The sequence below is a fragment of the Theobroma cacao genome, chromosome 1 (assembly GCF_053813885.1).
Source record: "Theobroma cacao isolate CCN51 chromosome 1, ASM5381388v1, whole genome shotgun sequence".
Classification (NCBI taxonomy): Eukaryota; Viridiplantae; Streptophyta; class Magnoliopsida; order Malvales; family Malvaceae; genus Theobroma; species Theobroma cacao.
The window spans coordinates 30,763,209-30,783,615 of record NC_142639.1 but is presented as its reverse complement, the minus strand read 5'-3'; the positions used below and the strand labels follow the sequence as shown (position 1 = coordinate 30,783,615).

The 20,407-nt window shown below is 34.8% G+C and overlaps 2 protein-coding genes across 4 annotated transcripts; both read left to right on the top strand.

Moving 5' to 3' along the window:
• The first annotated feature begins 480 nt into the window (after positions 1-480).
• On the top strand, positions 481-7,183 carry ALE2 (Protein kinase superfamily protein). Of its 2 annotated transcripts, none has more exons than XM_007050037.3 (9): positions 481-1,152; positions 1,975-2,046; positions 2,887-2,997; positions 3,075-3,185; positions 3,504-3,872; positions 3,960-4,220; positions 4,689-5,078; positions 5,361-5,601; positions 6,043-7,183. In XM_007050037.3, the coding sequence occupies exons 1-9, from the start codon at positions 1,083-1,085 to the stop codon at positions 6,752-6,754; spliced, it is 2,337 nt and encodes a 778-aa protein (XP_007050099.3). In that variant the 5' UTR covers positions 481-1,082; the 3' UTR covers positions 6,755-7,183. The 2 variants fall into 2 exon arrangements, with proteins under 2 accessions (XP_007050099.3, XP_088660025.1); XM_088803899.1 differs by lacking the exon at positions 481-1,152 and adding an exon at positions 1,493-1,784.
• A 142-nt stretch (positions 7,184-7,325) lies between these two features.
• On the top strand, positions 7,326-14,021 carry LOC18613022 (uncharacterized). Of its 2 annotated transcripts, none has more exons than XM_018125368.2 (13): positions 7,326-7,646; positions 7,784-7,835; positions 7,943-8,032; positions 8,235-8,312; positions 8,421-8,495; positions 9,331-9,383; positions 9,894-10,044; positions 10,480-10,590; positions 11,256-11,382; positions 11,534-11,631; positions 12,574-12,712; positions 13,439-13,491; positions 13,610-14,021. In XM_018125368.2, exons 1-13 carry the CDS (start codon positions 7,552-7,554, stop codon positions 13,688-13,690), a joined length of 1,203 nt encoding a protein of 400 aa, XP_017980857.2. In that variant the 5' UTR covers positions 7,326-7,551; the 3' UTR covers positions 13,691-14,021. The 2 variants fall into 2 exon arrangements, with proteins under 2 accessions (XP_017980857.2, XP_007050098.3); XM_007050036.3 differs by having other exon boundaries at positions 7,778-7,835.
• Positions 14,022-20,407: the final 6,386 nt, after the last annotated feature.

The following is a 20,407-nucleotide window of genomic DNA, read 5'->3' as shown; positions in this document are numbered from 1 at the left end:
ACGTGAAATATTGATATAATATAATAATATGATTATATGGTATTTTTCACTTTCTATGTCAGCGTCACATTAATATAAAATGACAAGTAGTATCAATAATTAATTAAAAGAATTTATTTAACTTAAAATAAAAATATAAAAATTTAATTCAATGAAATAAAAGAATAAAAATTTATTTAAAATTTTTTCAAGCATTAGGTCAAAATATTAATACAAAAGTAAAATGTTTCAAATATTATTTTACATATAAAGCATGAAAAGAATCCACAATTACAAATTATGTTAGATAATGGTACCCTAGCACTCAGCACACGTAGATATTTATTTTCCATGTTTATATTTACCAAATCCTCCGGCGTTGATAATTTGGTTCATTCTTTAATGGAATGAAATTTGATAAAACGGTTTCCAAGTGACGGCAACAAACGGCCCCCAGGTTTGTCGTTTTCGTCGGTGCGTTAATAGAACGCGCCTGTATAAAAGCGCGTTCCAGACAGCCACCATCAATTTCCCGAAGCAGTATTTGCTGTAGCTACACACCAGCAATAAAGCACCTCCCCACCTTCCCTCCCACTCCCACTCTCTCTCTCTCTCTCACAGGTCTCTCTTCAGTCTTCATTCTATCAATTCCTACTCTCATTTCAAGATCCCACCCTCTTTTTCCGTCTCCTTACTCTCCCAGTAGATCCCCTTTTTCCCCTTTGCTCTCCAACAAGGAAAGACAAGAAAGGAGGAAGGAAAAAAATCTCTTTTCTTTACATTGTTGAGGTAGATCTTTGCCGCATTTCATGGATCTACAATCGCGCCGAGCCGCATTGTCTTAATCTTGTCTCTCCTAGGGTTTTTTCGAAGTCCTCTTTCTTTTATTTTTGGCGCTTGGCGGCGGAGCTGTGTAGCTTTACTCTTGCTTGGTTATGAGGTGTATTGCTTCGCTCGGAGAATGCTACGGAGAGGTTTCCCGGCGGCAAATGGTCCACCGGAACTTTAGGTCTCTCCAGTGGCTCTCCGACGAGGCTCGCGCGGTCCGAGTTGGTCTCGCTTTCTGACGATGGTTGTTGTGGACTCTGGTTCGGCGAGGGAAGATGCCTGCTTTGACTCCGCTCTTTGTGCTACTTGTTTACTTACTCAGCTTTCTCTCTTGTTCTTGTTCAGGTAACACTTTTTTTGGATACTTTAATTTGTTTTAAATTTAAGTTTTTCATCGGTTTAGTTACTGAGAAGATAGTAGAAAAGGAAGGAAGCTGGAGTAAATCCAGTTCGATTTAGCTTTTAATTTTTATTTGGAAATAAACAAAAAGTCAACGTGCTTTGTTAAGTTCAGTAGACTTTGGCTTTTGTGCTTGTTAGTATTCAGTTTGTGCTGATTGGCTCTCGTATGTCTACTTAAATTTTCCGCTATTAAATTCTCCTTTTAGCTTACTCTTTGGCCTTCTCCAAAACTAAAAATGGAAAAAGAAAAATGTAAAAAAAAAATGATTATAGAAGGCTTTTTCTTTTTGAGTCATCTATTAGTCTGCCGTTTTCTGATTCCATAGAGTATTTTGAGGGGAATAGGGAATTTAGAAAATATTTTAGATAGTTGATTTACATTTCCGCCCCTTGAGGAATTTGCGATTCTCTGTTAGTTTTCTGCTGGTTTACTGAAAAATTTGTGGTCGAGTGAGGTGGTATCTATATATATGACTTTTATATTTTGTCATGGGTGCTCCTTAAATGGAAATTTGAGCCTTAAACATCTTACTAAATTATGTTTGTAGCACTTCTTTGGAATAAATCTATTTTAGGTAAATATTCAAAATTAATTACTCTTGGACCTATTGAGATCTCTTCATAATTATCTAACTGTTGCAATATAGAGTTATTATTTGATGCATTCAAATACAGGCACAGACATATATCACTACAATAATTTCAATAACTATTGCTCATTAAGGAAAATTAGCACCGATTCCATTTTATGTTATTTATTTTCAGGGCTGCAAATATACTTGGCTTCTGTGCAACCAGTGCACCAGATGTCTGCGATGGAATCAATAGTTGACCATGGTATTGATTTATTTTTCTTTCTTTTTTTTTTTTTTAATTTGGTTTCACCTCCTGTCTAGACTTAAAAGAATGTATTAGTATATCCAAATATAGAGAGGTTGAGGTAGTATCTATGAAGGTATCATGTTAACTGAAGATCTCGGAGGAAAGAATTTTTAGAGCAATTTATGTTTTCTTTTTTAAAAAATAAAAACTGTGGCCTAAGCTATTACCATTCAAACTCCTGAAGAGCCTTACCAGTATGCCTTAATCCACTGAACTTGCTCGGAGTCATATGTCTTCACAAACATTAATTACTTGACAAATACAAAAAATAATGGAAAGTATTTTAAGAGGCATCTGGCTTTTACTTTTAGTTGATGAATTGGATTGTCCTAGCTCAAAAATTGTCATCATTTTTCACAAGCTTGTGAATTCTGTTTTACAGTTTTATATGTTTTTTGGGCCATTAATTGTTCTAGCTGAAGAATGATCTTACAAGGATCTTTATGTATTTTGTTTCAAAGAGGGACTCTCACCTTTCTTTTCTTGAAGTAGGTTTTATCATTAGATAGTCATTTATTATTTCTTTTTGCCTAATTCCAGTTCATTTTAAGTCAAGGTTATTAAAAGGTTTTTCAATCCTCCTGTTACTTGTTGTGGTATATACCCATTATGCTAAATTCTTGATGTAACAAAAGGCAAAAAAGTACGAGGTCAAGCTGTTCATATTTACCAATTTGCTATAGATGTTTGTTATAATTTATCAGATGACTTTGAAAGGCATCATAACTTCTTTCCTTTCTGTAAATTATTGCTCTTGCACATTGATTACTAATAAGGTTGCTCCACTGCTAGCAGCTAGGTTAATTTCAATGCGTGCGTTATTTTCTCGACCAAGATCACCCCGGAAACATGTTAATCCTTCTTTTGGACCAGCCACTGCACCTGCACCTTCTCCTATCCATCAAGGTACTTATTGCAATCTATGTCCAGCACCTTGCCAGTACATTAATGCTGTCATTTGGCTGATGTCTCTTGCATTGCAGCTCCTGTTGCTAGCCCCAGTAGCCATGTGGTACCTCGTCATCGTCATGGTGGTCATCACCATCATCGTCATGTTAAACCTCAAGCATCTGCTCCATCACCTTCAGAGCAAGGTAAACTTCCCATGGGTCTTTAAGCAATATCTAGATGAGATGGCCTGCATAGGCTTGAATTTTTAGTTGGCCACAAAAAAAAAAAAAATTATTGTTTGAAATTAGTTGAGGGGCCTACAAAAACTTATTGTTAATCTTGGGGAGTATGGCATGGTTGGATCTGTGCTTTCACATATTGGAGCATATTTGAATAATCATTGAGTCATAGCATGTGTCTACTAAATCACACACTTGCTTTTATTTTAACTCTGTTTTAAAATTTGTGACACACCTTTCTCAGATAATTCTTTTTGGTTTTGATTATAAAATCTTTGTCAGGTTGTGATCAAATTTGCGTGGAGCCACTTACTGCAACCCCCTTTGGTTCACCTTGTGGTTGTGTGTTCCCTATGAAAGTCAGACTTCTTCTAACTGTAGCTCCTTATGCTGTTTTCCCCGTAATGAATGAGCTAGAGATTGAGGTTGCTGCAGGCATATATTTGCAACAAAGTCAAGTGAAAATAATGGGTGCGACTGCTGATACACAAAATCAGGGGAGAACGATGGTGGAGATTAACTTGGTTCCACTTGGAGAGAAGTTTGATAATACGACAGCAATACTTACATATGACCGACTTTGGCATAAAAGAGTGTCTCTAAATTCAACTCTTTTTGGAACATATGAGGTGGTATCCATAAGTTATCCAGGTAGTTATCTCTTCTTGTTTTTAAATGACTTATCTCATACTATTTTGTTGTTATGTCATGGTTATGATTTCAAAAACATTTTATCAGGAATTCCTGCTTCACCACCACATGGGAATTTTTTGGGGAACGGTCCAACCGGAAGTGCTGGAGATCTCCCAATCACGGCCAATTTTCTTAACAAGAACCAGAAGATGAACATCAGGATCATTGCGATTATTGTTTTATCCGCTTTTGTGCTCCTATTGGTTTTAGTTGGAGTGATCTCTGCCCTTATAAAATGGAGGAAGGTTGGAAGACCATCCAATGCTGTTGGTCCGGCATTGCCTTCCTCAGTAAACAAAAGATCTGGTAGGTTTGCAAGTGAGCTTTATGTTTGAAATTTAGAGTCTGTTACATAGAACTGGAATGTACTGCAATGCTGGTAACTGGTTGTCCACTATTGCTGTGTACACACAATCCTTGGCTGATATTCTTTATGCATTTTCAATGACTGCAGCAATTACCCAGAAGTTTGGATATCTGCAAATGCCATTATTTTGGTTTCTCTTATCCGCATATGTGATCATAAAAGTTTTGTCCATATTGCTAGAACTTTCTTTGTTTCTTCAATCCTTTATTGTGGGTGCTTGCACTGTATATATCATCTTGATGAGGCACGGTTTGCAAAACGTCAGGTTTTTACTGTATTTTATTAAATATGTTGATTGACTTTACTGGAAGGGTCTAATCTAGTTATATTTCATTGTTGTCTGTATGAACTATCCTGATGCCAGTGAAGTTGGAATATATGATGATTTAATCTACATGTTAATGCAGGCATTGGTTCTATCTTCTCAAGCAGTATTGCAAGCTCTGCATCAATGTCACTCATGTCCACTATGGCTACTTGTGCTCTCTCGGTTAAAACATTTGCACTTGTGGAGCTTGAGAAGGCAACAGACAAGTTCAGTTCAAAGAGGATTCTTGGTGAAGGAGGATTTGGACGTGTTTACCATGGTGTTATGGAAGATGGAAATGTGGTAGCTGTTAAGTTACTTACAAGAGATAATCAGAATGGAGACCGTGAATTTATTGCAGAAGTGGAGATGCTAAGCCGATTGCACCACCGCAATCTTGTGAAACTTGTTGGTATATGTATTGAAGGACGCATACGCTGCTTGGTTTATGAACTTGTTCCAAATGGAAGTGTGGAATCACACTTGCATGGTATCAACTTTGCCCTTTTTTTTTCTGTTATGTTTGTTGAACTATTGCTTGTTCAATTAGTATTGTGCATTACGTTAAGAAAGCTACCCATTAACTTATTATCCTGTAAAATTTAAAGGAAAAGGAAAAGTAAGAAAAAGGTATTGTTAATTCCTATCTATATTGGCAAGATCACCTGATGTTGCAATGCTAATAAGCTTTTTATATGATTCGAGTTTTCATTAAAATTGATTGACCTTTAATCCAAGTTTCCTATATATGACCTTTCTATTGGTGGTTTAGGTGTTGACAAAAAGAAAGGACCTCTTGATTGGGATGCACGCCTGAAGATTGCCCTTGGAGCAGCTAGAGGATTGGCTTATCTTCATGAAGATTCTAACCCTCGAGTGATTCATAGAGATTTTAAGGCTAGTAATGTTCTATTAGAAAATGACTTCACCCCAAAGGTCTCAGATTTTGGTTTAGCAAGGGAAGCAACTGAAGGAAGCCAGCACATTTCTACTCGGGTCATGGGAACTTTTGGGTAACTATTCTTTCATGCCAATGACTAGATAATCATCATATGGTAGCATTAAATTTTCTTAAGAAGTATTACGTACTACTAATTTTCCCCTAATTTTAATGGACTGTGAAACTAGCTGAGTAGTTGTATATTATTAAAAGTTATTCATTCGTATTTTATGGACTCATCCAGCAGAGCTCTTGAAGACATAATGTTAACAATTTTTTATATCTGAATTGTCATTTTCTAGTCATCAATTTCTGAAATCTCTTCCAGATTTTAAAATTTCTTTATTCTACCAAATAAATGTTGTGCCTCGATGTATCCCTTAAAGTAAATATCTCCTAAACCCCCCCATGTTGTTATTTCTGTGATCAAACAACCAATGAACTTGTAGCATCCATATCTTCTGATAGATTTGCTCGTCAAAATTTATTAAAGGTGATGTTTGTAAATTTGCAGGTATGTTGCCCCTGAATATGCCATGACAGGGCACCTACTTGTTAAGAGTGATGTTTACAGTTTTGGGGTTGTGCTCCTTGAGCTTTTGACAGGAAGAAAACCAGTGGATATGTCCCAACCTCAGGGACAGGAAAATTTAGTGACTTGGGCGCGGCCTCTACTGACCAGTAGAGAAGGTGTAGAACAGTTGGTGGATCCTTCCTTGGCTGGAACATATGATTTTGATGACATGGCTAAGGTGGCAGCCATTGCTTCCATGTGCGTTCACCCAGAAGTAGCTCACAGACCTTTTATGGGTGAAGTTGTGCAGGCTCTGAAGCTGATATACAATGACACAGATGAAACTGGTGGGGATTGCTGTAGTCAAAAGGAGTCTTCTGCCCCAGAATCCGACTTTAAAGGGGATTTTGCCCCTTCTGATAGCAGTTGGTGGAATGCTGGTGGGGTAACCCCTCGCTTAACTTATGGGCAGACCACTTCTTTTATCACAATGGAGTATAGTTCTGGCCCACTTGAAGAGATGGAAAACAGACAGTTTTCAACTTCGAGTTTGGTTGGAGATGGAACATCTTTACCAATAAGACATGGTAACAGATCAGGTCCCTTGAGAACAGTCCGAAGCAAGCCAAGCTTTTATAGATTAAGAGGGAGCATGAGCGAGCATGGGGGACTCCTTCCAAGGCAAAATTGGAGTGACGCCTATTGGGTTTGAGGTGTCTTTCCCAGCTATTGTTATTTTTTGGAATTGTACAGTTCAAAAGGGGCGGGGCTTTTCAGAAAGCGGTCAACTGTAGTCTAGCATTCGGGGATTCTGGAATCTCCACGGACGATGAGGGGCAGAGAGCTGACCATGGCTTCTTATTTTGAAAGTCTTGATTCATTACCATACAAAAATGGAGATGTAATTTGAATGCTTCCTGTATTATATATTTGCAAAGTTAAATTCTTCCAAGGGCGACAGGTTTATTTTAGGCTACAAACAACTTATTTATTTGTTTATTTTTGGCTACAAAGAAACACAGTACTATAACCGATGCGTAAGGGCTCTCTTGTAACCCAAGAATTTAGAGTTCTGGCAACCCCCAAAAAGAAAAAGAGTTAATGGATATTACGGTTGTAGAATTTCTTTCTCCCCAAGAAATTGCAAGAAATGGGAGGATGCGCTTCTTGGGTTCCCTGTTTGGTTAGGCTGAGGCGAGCTTCTCAGAAATTCTACGATGATGCCAGAGCTAAAGGCTCGTCCTCATATTTCTTTTTAATAGAATATTTTTTATTGACATTGATTAATCCAAATTTTTAGCTCCCCAAACGCTAACCTCTGATACCGATCGTTTGTTGTTTTGGTCCAAGCCAACTTAATTTCACCAGACGTGGTTCGCTTCTGCTCCTATCCTATGCCAACAGTCTTAAACGTACGCCTAGTTTCGCACGCGAACTGCACTCCATTAAAATAGCTTTTTGAAGAATTTTTTCTTTAAAAAAAAAAAAACAAAAGAAGAAGTGAAAGCGATGCTGTCATCTCTGGCACCATTCCCCAATGCCATTTCGCTCAACCTTGTCTCTCCGTTGTCTTCCGCTCGCTCCCCTCCGTCTCTCTTCTCCAGGTTCCCTGTTCTCTCTTTTCCGTCATTCTCTGTCTATTTATAATAGATATATATATATTTATATATCATAGCCAATGTTTTTATTTTTAATTTTTTTAATATATGCCATATCTTATCTCCTTTGAGAAAAGTTTCAGGGCCCAAATGTCATCCGAATCGCTCCCACCTCTTCCCCAACACCGCATCGTTGTACGTTTTTATTTCTTTTTGGGATCTATTTTTGTCCTGCATTCATATCCCTCCTTTTTGTTACGCTATAACTGATAAAGTTTGAGCTTTGTTAACACAACCAACAGCTAGGCTGTGGAGCGGTGTCTGTGGATTTCTTGGCCACGGTTGCTTCTTATCCTAACCCTGATGACAAAATCAGAAGCACTAGCTTAAAGGTTCTTATGCTAATATCTACATTTCCTACTTCATCTACTGATTTTTGACTTTTTCCTTTTTCTTTTTCTATTTTGAGTGTTTCAATTATTTCCCTTTTGATGGATTTTAACTTTACAGTGAGATAATGCAGTTCATATTTGGTCAATTCTGTCTTCTATTTCTTTTGTGATTAATTAATTATTTTGGCTGTTGTTTTCTTAGGTTCAAGGAGGCGGCAATGCTGGAAATTCCTTAACTTGTGCTGCTCGTTTGGGATTAAATCCACGATTAATTTCTAAGGCCTTACATATCTCTGCGCCTACTTTCATTCTCTTTTTGCTTCCACTCCGCTGAGAAGCTTGACTATTGACTGCAGTAACATTTTTGTTGTATCATATAAATCATTAGGTTGCCAATGATGCTCAAGGCAAGAGTATACTGGAGGAGCTTGAAGCTGATGGAGTCGACACTTCCTTCTTAATTGTAAGCTTTTGAGATAACTTTCGATTCATAGATTTGGAATTGATCTTTATTCATTAGCCTGCTATTATAGTTGTTCTATTCTTGATTGGTATATAGAGGTTATTTGTCTTGAAGATTTATACCATTGGTATTTTGGCTATGTGACTCCAGAAATTATGCTCCACCCAGATTCTATATAAATATATATAAATCATTTGTATATGTAGATCATTAATTTCCTGAGCCCAAGTTAGAAGGAAGGAAAATGACCTAGGAACTCCGACCATTATACCAACATTTAGCAGAGATCAACCTGTCAATGAATGGGTTTTATCATTTTTAGTTTAGGAAGTACACATGCATCACATCTTCTATGGAACTGTTTCTTGGTGAACCAAGCAAATCTGTGTTATTTGCTCGGTTCATATGCATGTTTTTGTTTCTCCCGCTGAATATTAAAATGAGAAATCTTTTTTCAGATGATGCAGCACAGGAGCCTTGTGCACTGGGCCACCTTTTATTATATCATGCATCTTTTACTGCCATTAACTGTTGCATTATGACCTTAACTCTCTCGCAAAGCTTGTAGCAGAGTATACTGTGAGATCAAATTCAAGTCTGGAGAAGTTCGACTGAATTACATAATGATGAAAATTAAGTGTTAATTAAGTGTTACATTTTTTATCAAGAAAAAAATATATTAGATATGTGTGTTACTCATTGGGGATGTTTTGTACAAGACAAGCCAAGTAGTCATTTTGGCTTCAATAAACAGTAGTAATATATTTTCTTTTTCTCTTCTTTCAAAAAAAAAAAAAAAAAAACTCTTTCTCTTACTTAATTATATTGCTTTCAGGTTTCTGAGGAGGGTAATTCACCATTTACTTATGTTATTGTTGACAATCAAACGTGAGCACTTACACTTCGATGGCTATGACATTCTGTAAATTTTGATATTCTCCCCTTACTGTTTTATTCTCAGCATTGGTTTATATGTTATCCTTTCAGTAAGCAGTGTCTTTCCTTGAAAAGTTCTCCTTTTCTGTTTGTCTCTTTACATAAACATTTGGGATCTGCCTTTATTAGGTTTAAAGTACTGAAATTGTCTTCAGCAGAGTGGGTTAGACGGCTAAAGTCACTTTGGACTTGGTCCTACGGCTCTTTCTTTACAATAATGTGGATGTTAAAATGTATTTTCAATTCAATTACATTTTCTTTGGGTGTGGCATCTTACACTCATGACAAGAACAACAACAACAACAAGTGTCTTATGTTAAAAATGAAGTGCAAGGAAAAAATTCAGGATGTTGGCTGACTGATGTGATTCGGCCAAAATGCATATTATTATTGGAAAAATCATTAATGAATTGAAGTAAATACTCATATATCCAGTTGGTTGACCCTAAGTAATAATTTCAGGAAAACTCGTACCTGTATTAACACCCCAGGTTATCCACCCATGATGCCGGAGGAGCTTTCTCAATCAAGTTTATTATCTGCATTGGATGGAGCAAATTTGGTCTATTTGGATGGAAGACTGCATGAAACTGCTTTAATTGTTGCAAAAGAGGTAAATTTTCTTTTTCTTCTTCTGCTTACATCATCGAGGTAGATGAAACTAAGAGCTATAGTAGTGGTTGGCAGTTTGAATTGATTCAATAATGTATTTTCAATTTCCTAATTTTCTAATATAACAGTTGTCAAATCGGTTCCTTGGTTGAAAAACTATGATAATGAAGAGTTTGTTATTGTTAACAGTTAGGCTGCTCACAGGCTTGTGAGCAACTAATGTTCTAATTGAAAGCCTCTAATAGGACCAAGTTCTTTGAATTTTCCTTATTTTATGTTCCATGATTAGCTTTAGCTTCAGTTTATGGCGTACTTTATGTTGGCAGTTTGCCATTCTAATTGCTAAAATATCAAGTCCTTCCTTTATGTTCTTCATCAAGATTAATATCAACCAATAGCAAGTCGATAGCATTTTTTTTGGATTTTTCCAGTACAGGCAGCTCGGAAGAATATACCAATTTTAGTCGATGCAGAACGGAAAAGGGAAGGGTTAGATGATCTTCTGAATTTTACTAGTTATGCTATATGCTCAGCAAAATTTCCACAGGTAAGTTCATCTTGTTTGATGGATCACTATAAGTTTCTTTTACGTTAAAAATTCTATCTCTTGAGCATCTTCTGTCTCACCACCTTTTTATTTGCCTTCAAGTTCTTCCGGAGAAGGAAATTGTGATGGCTAGTGACTTTTCCTCTTTATTTTTTGATGGAGCATGTAAGTTTTCTCATAAAACAGTATTTGCAAATGTGGGCAGTTTGTATTGAAACTGGCAATGTAACTTTTCGCCATCAACCTTGCTGCTTCTGCTTGAAAATATCCATGCTTGGCTTATTTTCTTTTGCTCCCTTCTGTCATAGTTGTGTTGGGCATAATGTCTGTTCAAATAGTTGGCTGTATAGTTCCCATTAATGTTGAAAACAAGCTTAGTTTTGCAAATGTTTGTCAAAATAAATGCATTAATAAATAAAGGAAATGTCCTACAATTCTTGTTCAACTGCCAAAGGATCCTTCTTCCATAATCTTTTACAAGTGATGTCTTCTACCCATATCCTTGCAAACATCTTTCGCTGTTATCACTTAAATCTGTTCAATAATTGGTTTTGGCCTGGTTCTTTAATGTTTAGATACAAAGATGATATACTTGTGCATCACTGCTGAAATCTTTTAACTCATTTGATTTTTGTGGCACATGTTATGAACTTCCAATGAGACAGGCATGGTCAGAGGCTCCATCTGTCCCAAGTGCACTTATTTCCATGCTTTTGAGATTGCCAAACTTAAAATTTGTGATTGTGACATTGGGTGAAGATGGGTGTATAATGCTAGAAAGAACTGTAGATGGTGAGTATAGTTGCATGAATTGTGTTATTGCAGAATGTCAAATGAACCAGAACTAGAAATCATGGTTGCAACCGACAATGAAATAAAGAAATACTGTACTTGATTCATTGGAATGGACATTTTTTACAGGTTTTCTTTACTATGTTTGCAGGTGGTTCTGATGCTGAAGAAAAGGATATTCACAGTTTATTGGAATCACTAAAGCTGAGAATAGATGACAGCAAGACCACCCCAACATGTGTCTCATCGGTAAAATACAAAGTGGAGGACTTATAATTGACTTACATATTATATCTCTAGTGCTTCATGTTTAGTCTGTATAGGTTTACTATAATTTGCCGTAGGTGGGGATAGCGTTGTTGCACAATATGAACTTCACTGTCTAAATCATTTTTAGATTCAAATTCTTAATTTAGGAAGGGAAGGAGAAGCCTATTCTTATGGTTAAGCTTGCCTCCAATAGCTTGTTGCTATTTATCATGGATTGGCTTCTACGGCATTCGATACTCTGTTGGTTGTCTAAAATCTTTCTTTAGATTTGAACTCCTAATTTAGGAGGGGAAGCAGAAGCCTATGCTTATGGTTAAGCATAAGCTAAGATATTGTTTTAACTCTGCTATACCTGTCTCATCATCACCAGTTATAATTGTAATTTGCATGTTTTAAATTTTCGACGTGGTATTAGCGCAAGTGTTATCCATTCATAGGTCCCTTTGTGATTCACACCACGTCGTCTACTGTCTTTACACGTGAGGGGGAATATTCGAAGTGATAAGGAATCCTATAACTGTTAAGTTGGGGATATCTTGTATAAATATAGTAAGGGTCCCTCCACTTATTGCTAATTGATTTTAGGTTAGATGCCCGTTCTAAAAAATTCAATGGTTAAGTTTTTAATGGAACCTCCTTATTCACTGACCTCACCTCATTTTGCTTGACTTTGAGTTAAAAGGTAATTCTTTTGGGCAAATAATTTGGAAGGTATTTCTATTCTTCTACAATCTACAGAAGTTTTAAAATTTTCTTTCATCTTCCATTTATTGTTTGTTACATGGCTTCAACATATATTAAGAATGCTATGCGGTTGTTCATTTTCTAGATGAAATTCTTTAAGGAAAGACGTCAAAGGACGGTTGTGCATTTTTTTTTTTTAATTTGATAAATTTGCTTTCCCCTTTTATCCCTTTGTAGGCGGTGACCAAATTGAGTGCAAATGGGATAGGGACAGTGACTGGACGGTTATTTGTGGGAACAGCTGAGAAGATTCCGCCATCAGAACTTGTTGACACAACTGGTGCAGGAGATGCCTTTATTGGAGCAGTAGTTTACGGTACATATAACCATTCAACCTAATTTATCTCTCTTTTGTCTTCTAAAGATTCTTCATTCATCGGCAAACAGATTTTTGTTTAATGTACCTGAATATTGTTAAAGATAGGTAGGAAAGACTTTCGTATTAATCTTGAGGTTAACATGTGTCTTGATTTTAACAATCCATTGTTCCAAAAATGCCTAAGCAGTAATAAACCTGGAATAAAAGTCAGCTTGTTTCATTTTCTGATAGTGTGGGAGTCGAACAAGAGTGAAGTGTGAGTAGACAATTACGTCAACAGTGGCATCACAACCACTCATCACCTTAATCTTCTGGATGCAGTCAATTAATGTTGAAGGTGATTGTATTTGTATACAAAATGAGCCTTTGTTCAACAGTTTGACCAGTTAGTGAGGTTTTGTCTATTAGTGGATGCACAATTGAGATCCTATGTTAGAAGCCTTATTGGAAACTTTGTGATCCTGGCACGGCTGAACAAGTATCATTTTACAGGGATCATACCACATGGTTTCATTGATCTTACAGTTTCTTTAACTATATGTGGTCTGCAAAATTATGCAATTCATAAGCTAGATAGTTTGTTCTCTATAGAATTTGAGAACTTGCAAATTTCATGGCATGATTTTTTCCATTATTTCAGTACTGCTCCTTTTGTTTCCTACTTACTGATTGTGTAGGCCATTTGTGAGGTTCATGACCCTTTCATTTCCCTTTTTTGTTTAGCTCTCTGTGCCTGTATGCCACCGGAGAAGATGTTACCATTTGCTGCTCAAGTGGTAAGCTGATATACTCTTAAGCAAATTAGGTGCAAGTTAATCATTTTAGCTTTGAAGGGGGCGACACGATGTGGTTGCTTCGAGAAGTTTTGCTGACCTGATGTGATGCCCATTGCAGGCTGCATCTGGCTGTAGGGCTTTAGGAGCCCGAACTGGTCTTCCACACCGTACTGATCCACACTTGGCAACTTTTTTATAGCAAGTTCCGACATGGTGCTGTAGGCGAAGTAAATGGAAATGTTGCCCATGCAGGCTACAACCAGAGTATGTACATTGGCCAGGACATTGCTTTGAGCTTTACTCTCATTGCATCATGCCATGGGCCCTAGTTCAAGCAAGGCATCCTTTTATAGAGCAAAGGTTGTCTTTTACAACATTATTTATACTTGCTTCTATTTCACTTTGTATTAGATACATCCTCTTGTGGAGATGCTTCTTTGACTCGCACTACTTGAATCTAAACTCTCAAAGCCTCCGTCTTCATCTGCTTTGGAGCTTTAAATATATAGTAAATTGCCTACTTTTTTTAATTGCGGAATTTCTTCTCTAATTAGATTTGATCATTCTTGTTAACTTGTCTTAGTTGTTATTCTGTAAATATAAAATACAAACAATTACACGAGTAAATATGAATATGACATAATTAATTGAACGTGTAAAGATTTTAAACATAAATATAAATATATTTATTAAGGATGTAACATAATATGAAATAACATGTCTATTAAACGAATTGGATTAAATTTTACATAGCGTGATTTATAATTCATTTAAATGATTATCAAGATTAAAATTTTAAATACAATTACTGTAATTAAATTAAAATGTATATAATTATAAATAAAATATAATTTTATTATTTAAAATTAATAATAAAAGAAATTATGACAAAAAAAAAATTCTATCTTGAGTTGTTGTAACCGGATTGATTTGATTTTTTTTTTTTATATATACGCAAGTCAAGCAAAGAAGGGCATGCATTTTTGCACTATTTATGTTTTTTGTTGGATAAGATTTTTATAAATCTTCCCTTAATAAAAATATTTCATATACTTTTTTTTAAAAAAAAAAACACAATCATAATAGAAAAATATTTCATAATCAGGCCATAAATTTATGAAATATACACATTTACATGACTAATTAAAGAGATGACGAATTATGTATGGACAAGAACTAGTCTGAAATTGAGATGTAACCTATGTGGTTTACATGAACATAACAAACAAGGTTGTTCAAAAAGAACAGCAGTGTACTCCCAACTAAAGGAAAATTTCAATTAATGTTATTTTCTTGATTTCTTTAGTTGAGATTATATATTTCTAGTTCTAATATTTTGTTTTTCTTTGTTTTTGAGGTGGGGAGAGGGAATTTGCATGCAACAAAGGAATATAGGTGTTGGAAGGCAAGATCTTGGGTTATCTTCCAATCGAACTACCGTTACACAATCAAATGTTGTTAAGGTAACACAATTCCATGATGGTTGTGTTTTTCACATATTGATATAGTGTGTTCCATGAAATGCTATATGTACTTTTCCTATTATAGGGTAAGAACTAAGGTCTATGAACCAGTGGCACTCATACACGTCCACCAAGGGGCTGCGTAATTGATAACTCTATTTGGCTTAGTTCTTGTAGTAATGAATAGAAATTAGTAAATTTTATTTAATTATTTTAAATTAATTATTTTATGTGAGTCAATCTATTCTTAATTAATTTTATTATTAATTTGGTGTTAATATAGTTAAGATAGGTTGTATTGATTTATTTGTATTTTAGTAGGTGTTTGAAAGAAAAATTTTAATGGAAGAAGGAGAGCAATTTCGAGGTGTAAACTTCCAAAGCACATGTTTCAGTATTTTGATCATAACTCTCTCTACAAAGCTCCAAATGAAGCAATTCTTAGATCATTCGAAAGATAAGAGAAGAAGCTACAGCTTTTATGTTTATCACTTTACCCAGTTCGGCCTGTAAAATGACCAAAAATCTTATTGAAGTTGACCCACTGCAGCAGTTCTAAAGCAATTAAGATTTCTTTTAATTAATTGGGCAAGGCTATGACTTACATAGTGTGATGCAGAAATCCAAGCTGAAATTAACTTCTTTCTTCACCCAACTTGGTCTAACTTCAAAGCCTATAAAAACAACCTTTCAGATGACTTAAAGAAAAAAAAACACTAGATTGAAAGCTAAGAGTCGGGCCATAAAGTCATTGAAACTAAGAACATTTTGAAGGATTCAAAAAGACTTGGAAGATCAAGATTATAATTCTTGAGTTTTATCTTTTTGATTATTCTCTTATTTTCTTTGTTTGTTTTTATTGTTTAAACTTTATTCGATGATAATGTGTGACTTGATGGGGAACTAAATTTTTAATCTAAGATTATGATTGAACTCAATATATAGTCTGAATTATTTATCTCTCTTTTACTTATGTTTGATGGATTTAAGTTGTTTATTTTATTCTGTTCTTAATGCTTCTAATTGCCTGATCACTAATTAGATTGAATTGAAATCCTAGGTTAAACTTGACGAAAGAGATTTAGGTAGACTTTGAATAGAATAACGTATGATCGAATACACTTAATTGATTAGGTGGTTTGATTTGCATATAGGGTAGACATACACCTATAAGCCATACGTAGCCAAGATTAGCGTACAAACTCAATGAATCTTTCTTCAATATAATTTGCATAGATATATAGTAAATTAATTGGGATAGGTATTTTTATAACAAACTTAACAGAGACTTGTAAATAATTTAAGATTCTAGGTTAGCAACTTAAACCATTAAACTAAGTTAAGAGAGAGAGACAATAATTAGATGAAGTATTGAGGGATATTATAATCCTATGTCTGGTAGTTAAGTGAGTTTTATTTACTATTTAATTTTAGTTTTAGTTTATTAGTTTTAATTTTTCTTTTTTATTTTGATTGTTTAGATAAAATTAGGGTATTATAATTTTAGTAGTTACTAGTAAGAATTAAACAATTATCTATGGAAATGATACTCTATTTTATTACCATATTACTTATTAACGATACGTGCATTTGCGAAAGAAATCAACAACAAGTTTTTGGCGCTGTTGCCGAGGAATTGATTTTTAATTCTCTCTTCTTAATATTAATACCAAGCATTCCTAATCTTACTTCAAACTTTTTTTCTTATTTTCAAATACTTTTGATTGAGGTGATGAACTATTTGTGGCCATCTGAACAATTTGTGTCACGACCCGGTACTCTCTTCGAGCCCGTGACAACCGCCGCGATGTCTCAATAGACACTCATTACTCGGAATGTCAACCAAAACCTCACAAGGCTCTTGTATCAATTTTAGGTCTCCCTTGTGAGTAACAGTTACTAAATATCATGTTTTAAGGGAATATAAACTATTTTTAAATAAAAAAACAAACAAAAGTAATTTCTACCACAAAGGGTTATTTTGGTCATTTTTATCCAAAAATTTTGAAACCTGGTGAAAATACAGCATACGATCGAAAAATATACATTTCTTATCTAAAAATAATTTTAGTAATCTAAATCATCTATTTAAAATGAAATTTTGGCTAATCAAACCAAATAAAAATATTAAATAAAATATTTTATTTTCTTATAAAACAATATTTATAGAATCCTGCATAAACAATTTTTGTAGCGTAAGAGCAAAATAAATTCATATATATAATAGCACACTAAACCAGGTATACGAAAATATTCTACAATGACATGTGGGTCCCAAAATAACCTTAAATATGTCTAAGGATGCAAATCCAAAAGCAACCCTCGACAAAATCGGTTGTCTACAGACTGTCCTGAGCTTGAAATAGATAAAAAGAAGGGGTGACTTTTTACAAACCCAGTGAGTAAGCAAAATTCATCTATAACATCTAAATCCGAGTAAATGGAGACAGTTAAATCATCCCATCATAATATAGTTTAGAACATTCAAAACTCATTTCAATTCCTATAAAACAATTACATTTCATCAAAATAATCAACAAAGCTTATGATTCTCTTAAAAAACTTGGCTTGTGCCAAAACTCATACTTGGTGACACCTTGGCCCGGGCATCCAACCGAGTTCGCCAAGGATGTTAAAACGACATATACCCATAAAACATGTTTTTACTTTTAAAATATAGTCATTGCTTGGCGTTGGCTGAGTTTCATACTCACGTGGTGGTTCGGCGTGAAGTGAACTCTAAACTTACCTTAGGAGATACCCTCTGCGTCTCTCATACTAAGGTAAAATATAACAAGGTTTACCGTGCCCCTCTAATAGGCTGATCCACGGAAACCCGCCCACTGCAGTAAGCTAATCAAATAACCCACCAAATCAATAAACATTTCGACAGCATGACATGGCTAATATGATATTATCCAGCCTGTCAAGGTAAAACAAAAATAGTTCATATAATCCACAAACCACAAATCTAGCCATTCATGCCATCACATTGTCATAAGCCATCAATCAAACCACATATATATATATATATATATATATATATATATATATATATATAGATAACACAAGTATTTAATCTCCACTTATTCAATTTCCAAAATTATCATTGAAATGCAAAACAATTTATAAATCTCATTCATTTAACCATCACTTAAATTGTAAAACATAAAAATCTACGGTTTAAGTTCATTATTCTTTAAAATCATAAAAAAACGAATATAAACTACTTTAGATAGTTAAGATGAACATTTGATTACTCACAATAACAAGAGTTTAGAGTACTTTTATTCTTGGTCCTCGGGTACAATATCTTTACCTTTATCAGAGGGCTCACCACCTATACATAATACACGACACGTAATTCAATATATTTGTGCCAAACTGTTATAAAACTATTTCAGGCTCTATATGAATGCATGACATTGAATGAGAATTGTCTGAATAATCATTTAAAGACGATGTTCTACGTGGGTTCAATTATGATCAGACTGAATTGGCATTCGACCTAACTCGCACTATGCCTTGTTTAATTAGCCAAAACATCCAATTCAACTCCCAATATCTTCATTACACTTCCAATATTCCAAATACACCAAAGTACCTCAATGAGCTTAATTGTGACTTAATTCACCATAACCGAAATTCATTCCGATTTCGATATCTAATACCATAAATCATCAATTACGAGCTAAATAACATGAATTACAACCAAATCCATCATCAACATGCCCTATAGAAAATTCGGCCAAATGAGGGTGGTTGAAGAACATGTGATTTTCTTGTTTGTTTTTCCTTCCAAACATCACAAAATGACTAAAAACACTAGGATATTATGAAATCTAGCAAAATTCATCACCAAAACTTCTCTCTCTAAGTTTGGCCAATAAAGGTTCCCTCTTGAAAACTTGAATTTCAGCCATGGAGAATGAAAAAAAATGCATGGGAAAGGTAGATCACAAGCTAAAATAAAAAAAAAATCTTACCTTTACTTGCTTGATTCTTTGAAATCCAACAATTTCTCATGGATTTTTCCTTCCTAGGGTTTGTTCTTCTCTTTTTCTCTTTGTTCCCTTGCTTGGCCGGCCATAAGAGTGTTAATGTGAGGGTTTTAAGTGAGTTTATATAGGCAATTAAAATAAAATTAAAGCTTGACACTTGTCACCTTTTAATTGGTCCATGTTTAAAAACTTAACAATTAAGCATTTCATTCCCACCACATATAATCTCTCACTTAAAAAAATAATGGGTGAAATTCATGGGTTTGACAAGTGTCATGGTGGTGTAAAATTCCAAAATTTCCAATTTCGTCCTCATGGACACTTAAAATGATCGTTTTACCCCTATGTTTGAAAAAATGTCGAAATTGAAATTTTTTACTTCTCAAATTCTAATAATGGTCTAATTAATCAAATTTAGTCAAAATATCATCCAACATTCCAATTTTTCTCTTAAGTAGCAAAATGACCATTTTGCCCCTATGTTATTAAAATTCTCGAATTAACTCCAAATCAATCCTCGAATTTTGAATCATCATATTAAGACATTCTAAGATTCAATAACTCTCAAATACATCAAAACATCTTTATTTGGCCTAGTTCGAGGCTTTAATCAACTTAATTGTACTATTAGGTACAATACCGACTTTTAACGATTTTTCGATACATTCACTTATGCAAACATTCTATCAAGTACATGAATGACATGACAAGTATATAATAGAAGAGGACTTGAAAATTTGTGCCTAGGAGGGTTGCTAGTGATTATGCATTGGATGCAATCAGTGTTTTAGCCACCCAAGTAGATGCTTTGTCTCAGAAAGTTAACGCTTGGGGTAATAATTCTTTTCAAAGTGCTTTTGTGACATGTGAGTTTTGTGGAGATAGGCATTCAAGTGATTATTGTCTAGTCTATTACAAATCAATGCAATTTTATGAAAGCTTAGATGGGCAACAAAATAAGTCATACTCCAACAATTACAACTCAAGATGGAATCACGAAAATTTTTCATGGAGTAATGATCATGGTCCTACATATTCATCACAGCCTATTTTCCATAATGGTTTTTAGTCACAAGTTAAAGCTCCTATGCTAGAGAAAAAGCCTTCAATGGAGGATATGTTCATGCAATTCATGACAAAGACAAATGGCTTCATGACAAAGACTGATGCCATCATGCAAAGTTAGGCATAATCAATCCGAAATCTTGAGACACAAGTGGGTCAACTAGCTAATGCCATCAATAATAGACTTCAAGATAATGGAGATAAAGTAGATCAAGGAAATACTTTCAGCAATCAAGTTCAAGACAAAGAAATTAAGCAAGAAGAGGAAATATCTACATCACCGCAAGTCAAGCCATATGTGCCTCCCATTCTTTTTCTGGATACAGTTGATTAGTTACCTAAGGAGATTATAGCAAAAGCGCATTATTCAAAAAGAACTCAATCTGA

Bases quoted from the DNA above. Each gene is read 5' to 3' on its own strand.
- LOC18613022 (XM_007050036.3), top strand. From the start codon at position 7,552: ATGCTGTCATCTCTGGCACCATTCCCCAATGCCATTTCGCTCAACCTT. The intron at 10,045-10,479 runs GTAAATTTTCTT...TTTCCAGTACAG, and splicing joins CTTTAATTGTTGCAAAAGAG to GCAGCTCGGAAGAATATACC. The intron at 11,383-11,533 runs GTGAGTATAGTT...CTATGTTTGCAG, and splicing joins GCTAGAAAGAACTGTAGATG to GTGGTTCTGATGCTGAAGAA.
- ALE2 (XM_007050037.3), top strand. From the start codon at position 1,083: ATGCCTGCTTTGACTCCGCTCTTTGTGCTACTTGTTTACTTACTCAGC. The intron at 3,186-3,503 runs GTAAACTTCCCA...AATCTTTGTCAG, and splicing joins TCCATCACCTTCAGAGCAAG to GTTGTGATCAAATTTGCGTG. The intron at 4,221-4,688 runs GTAGGTTTGCAA...ATGTTAATGCAG, and splicing joins CTCAGTAAACAAAAGATCTG to GCATTGGTTCTATCTTCTCA.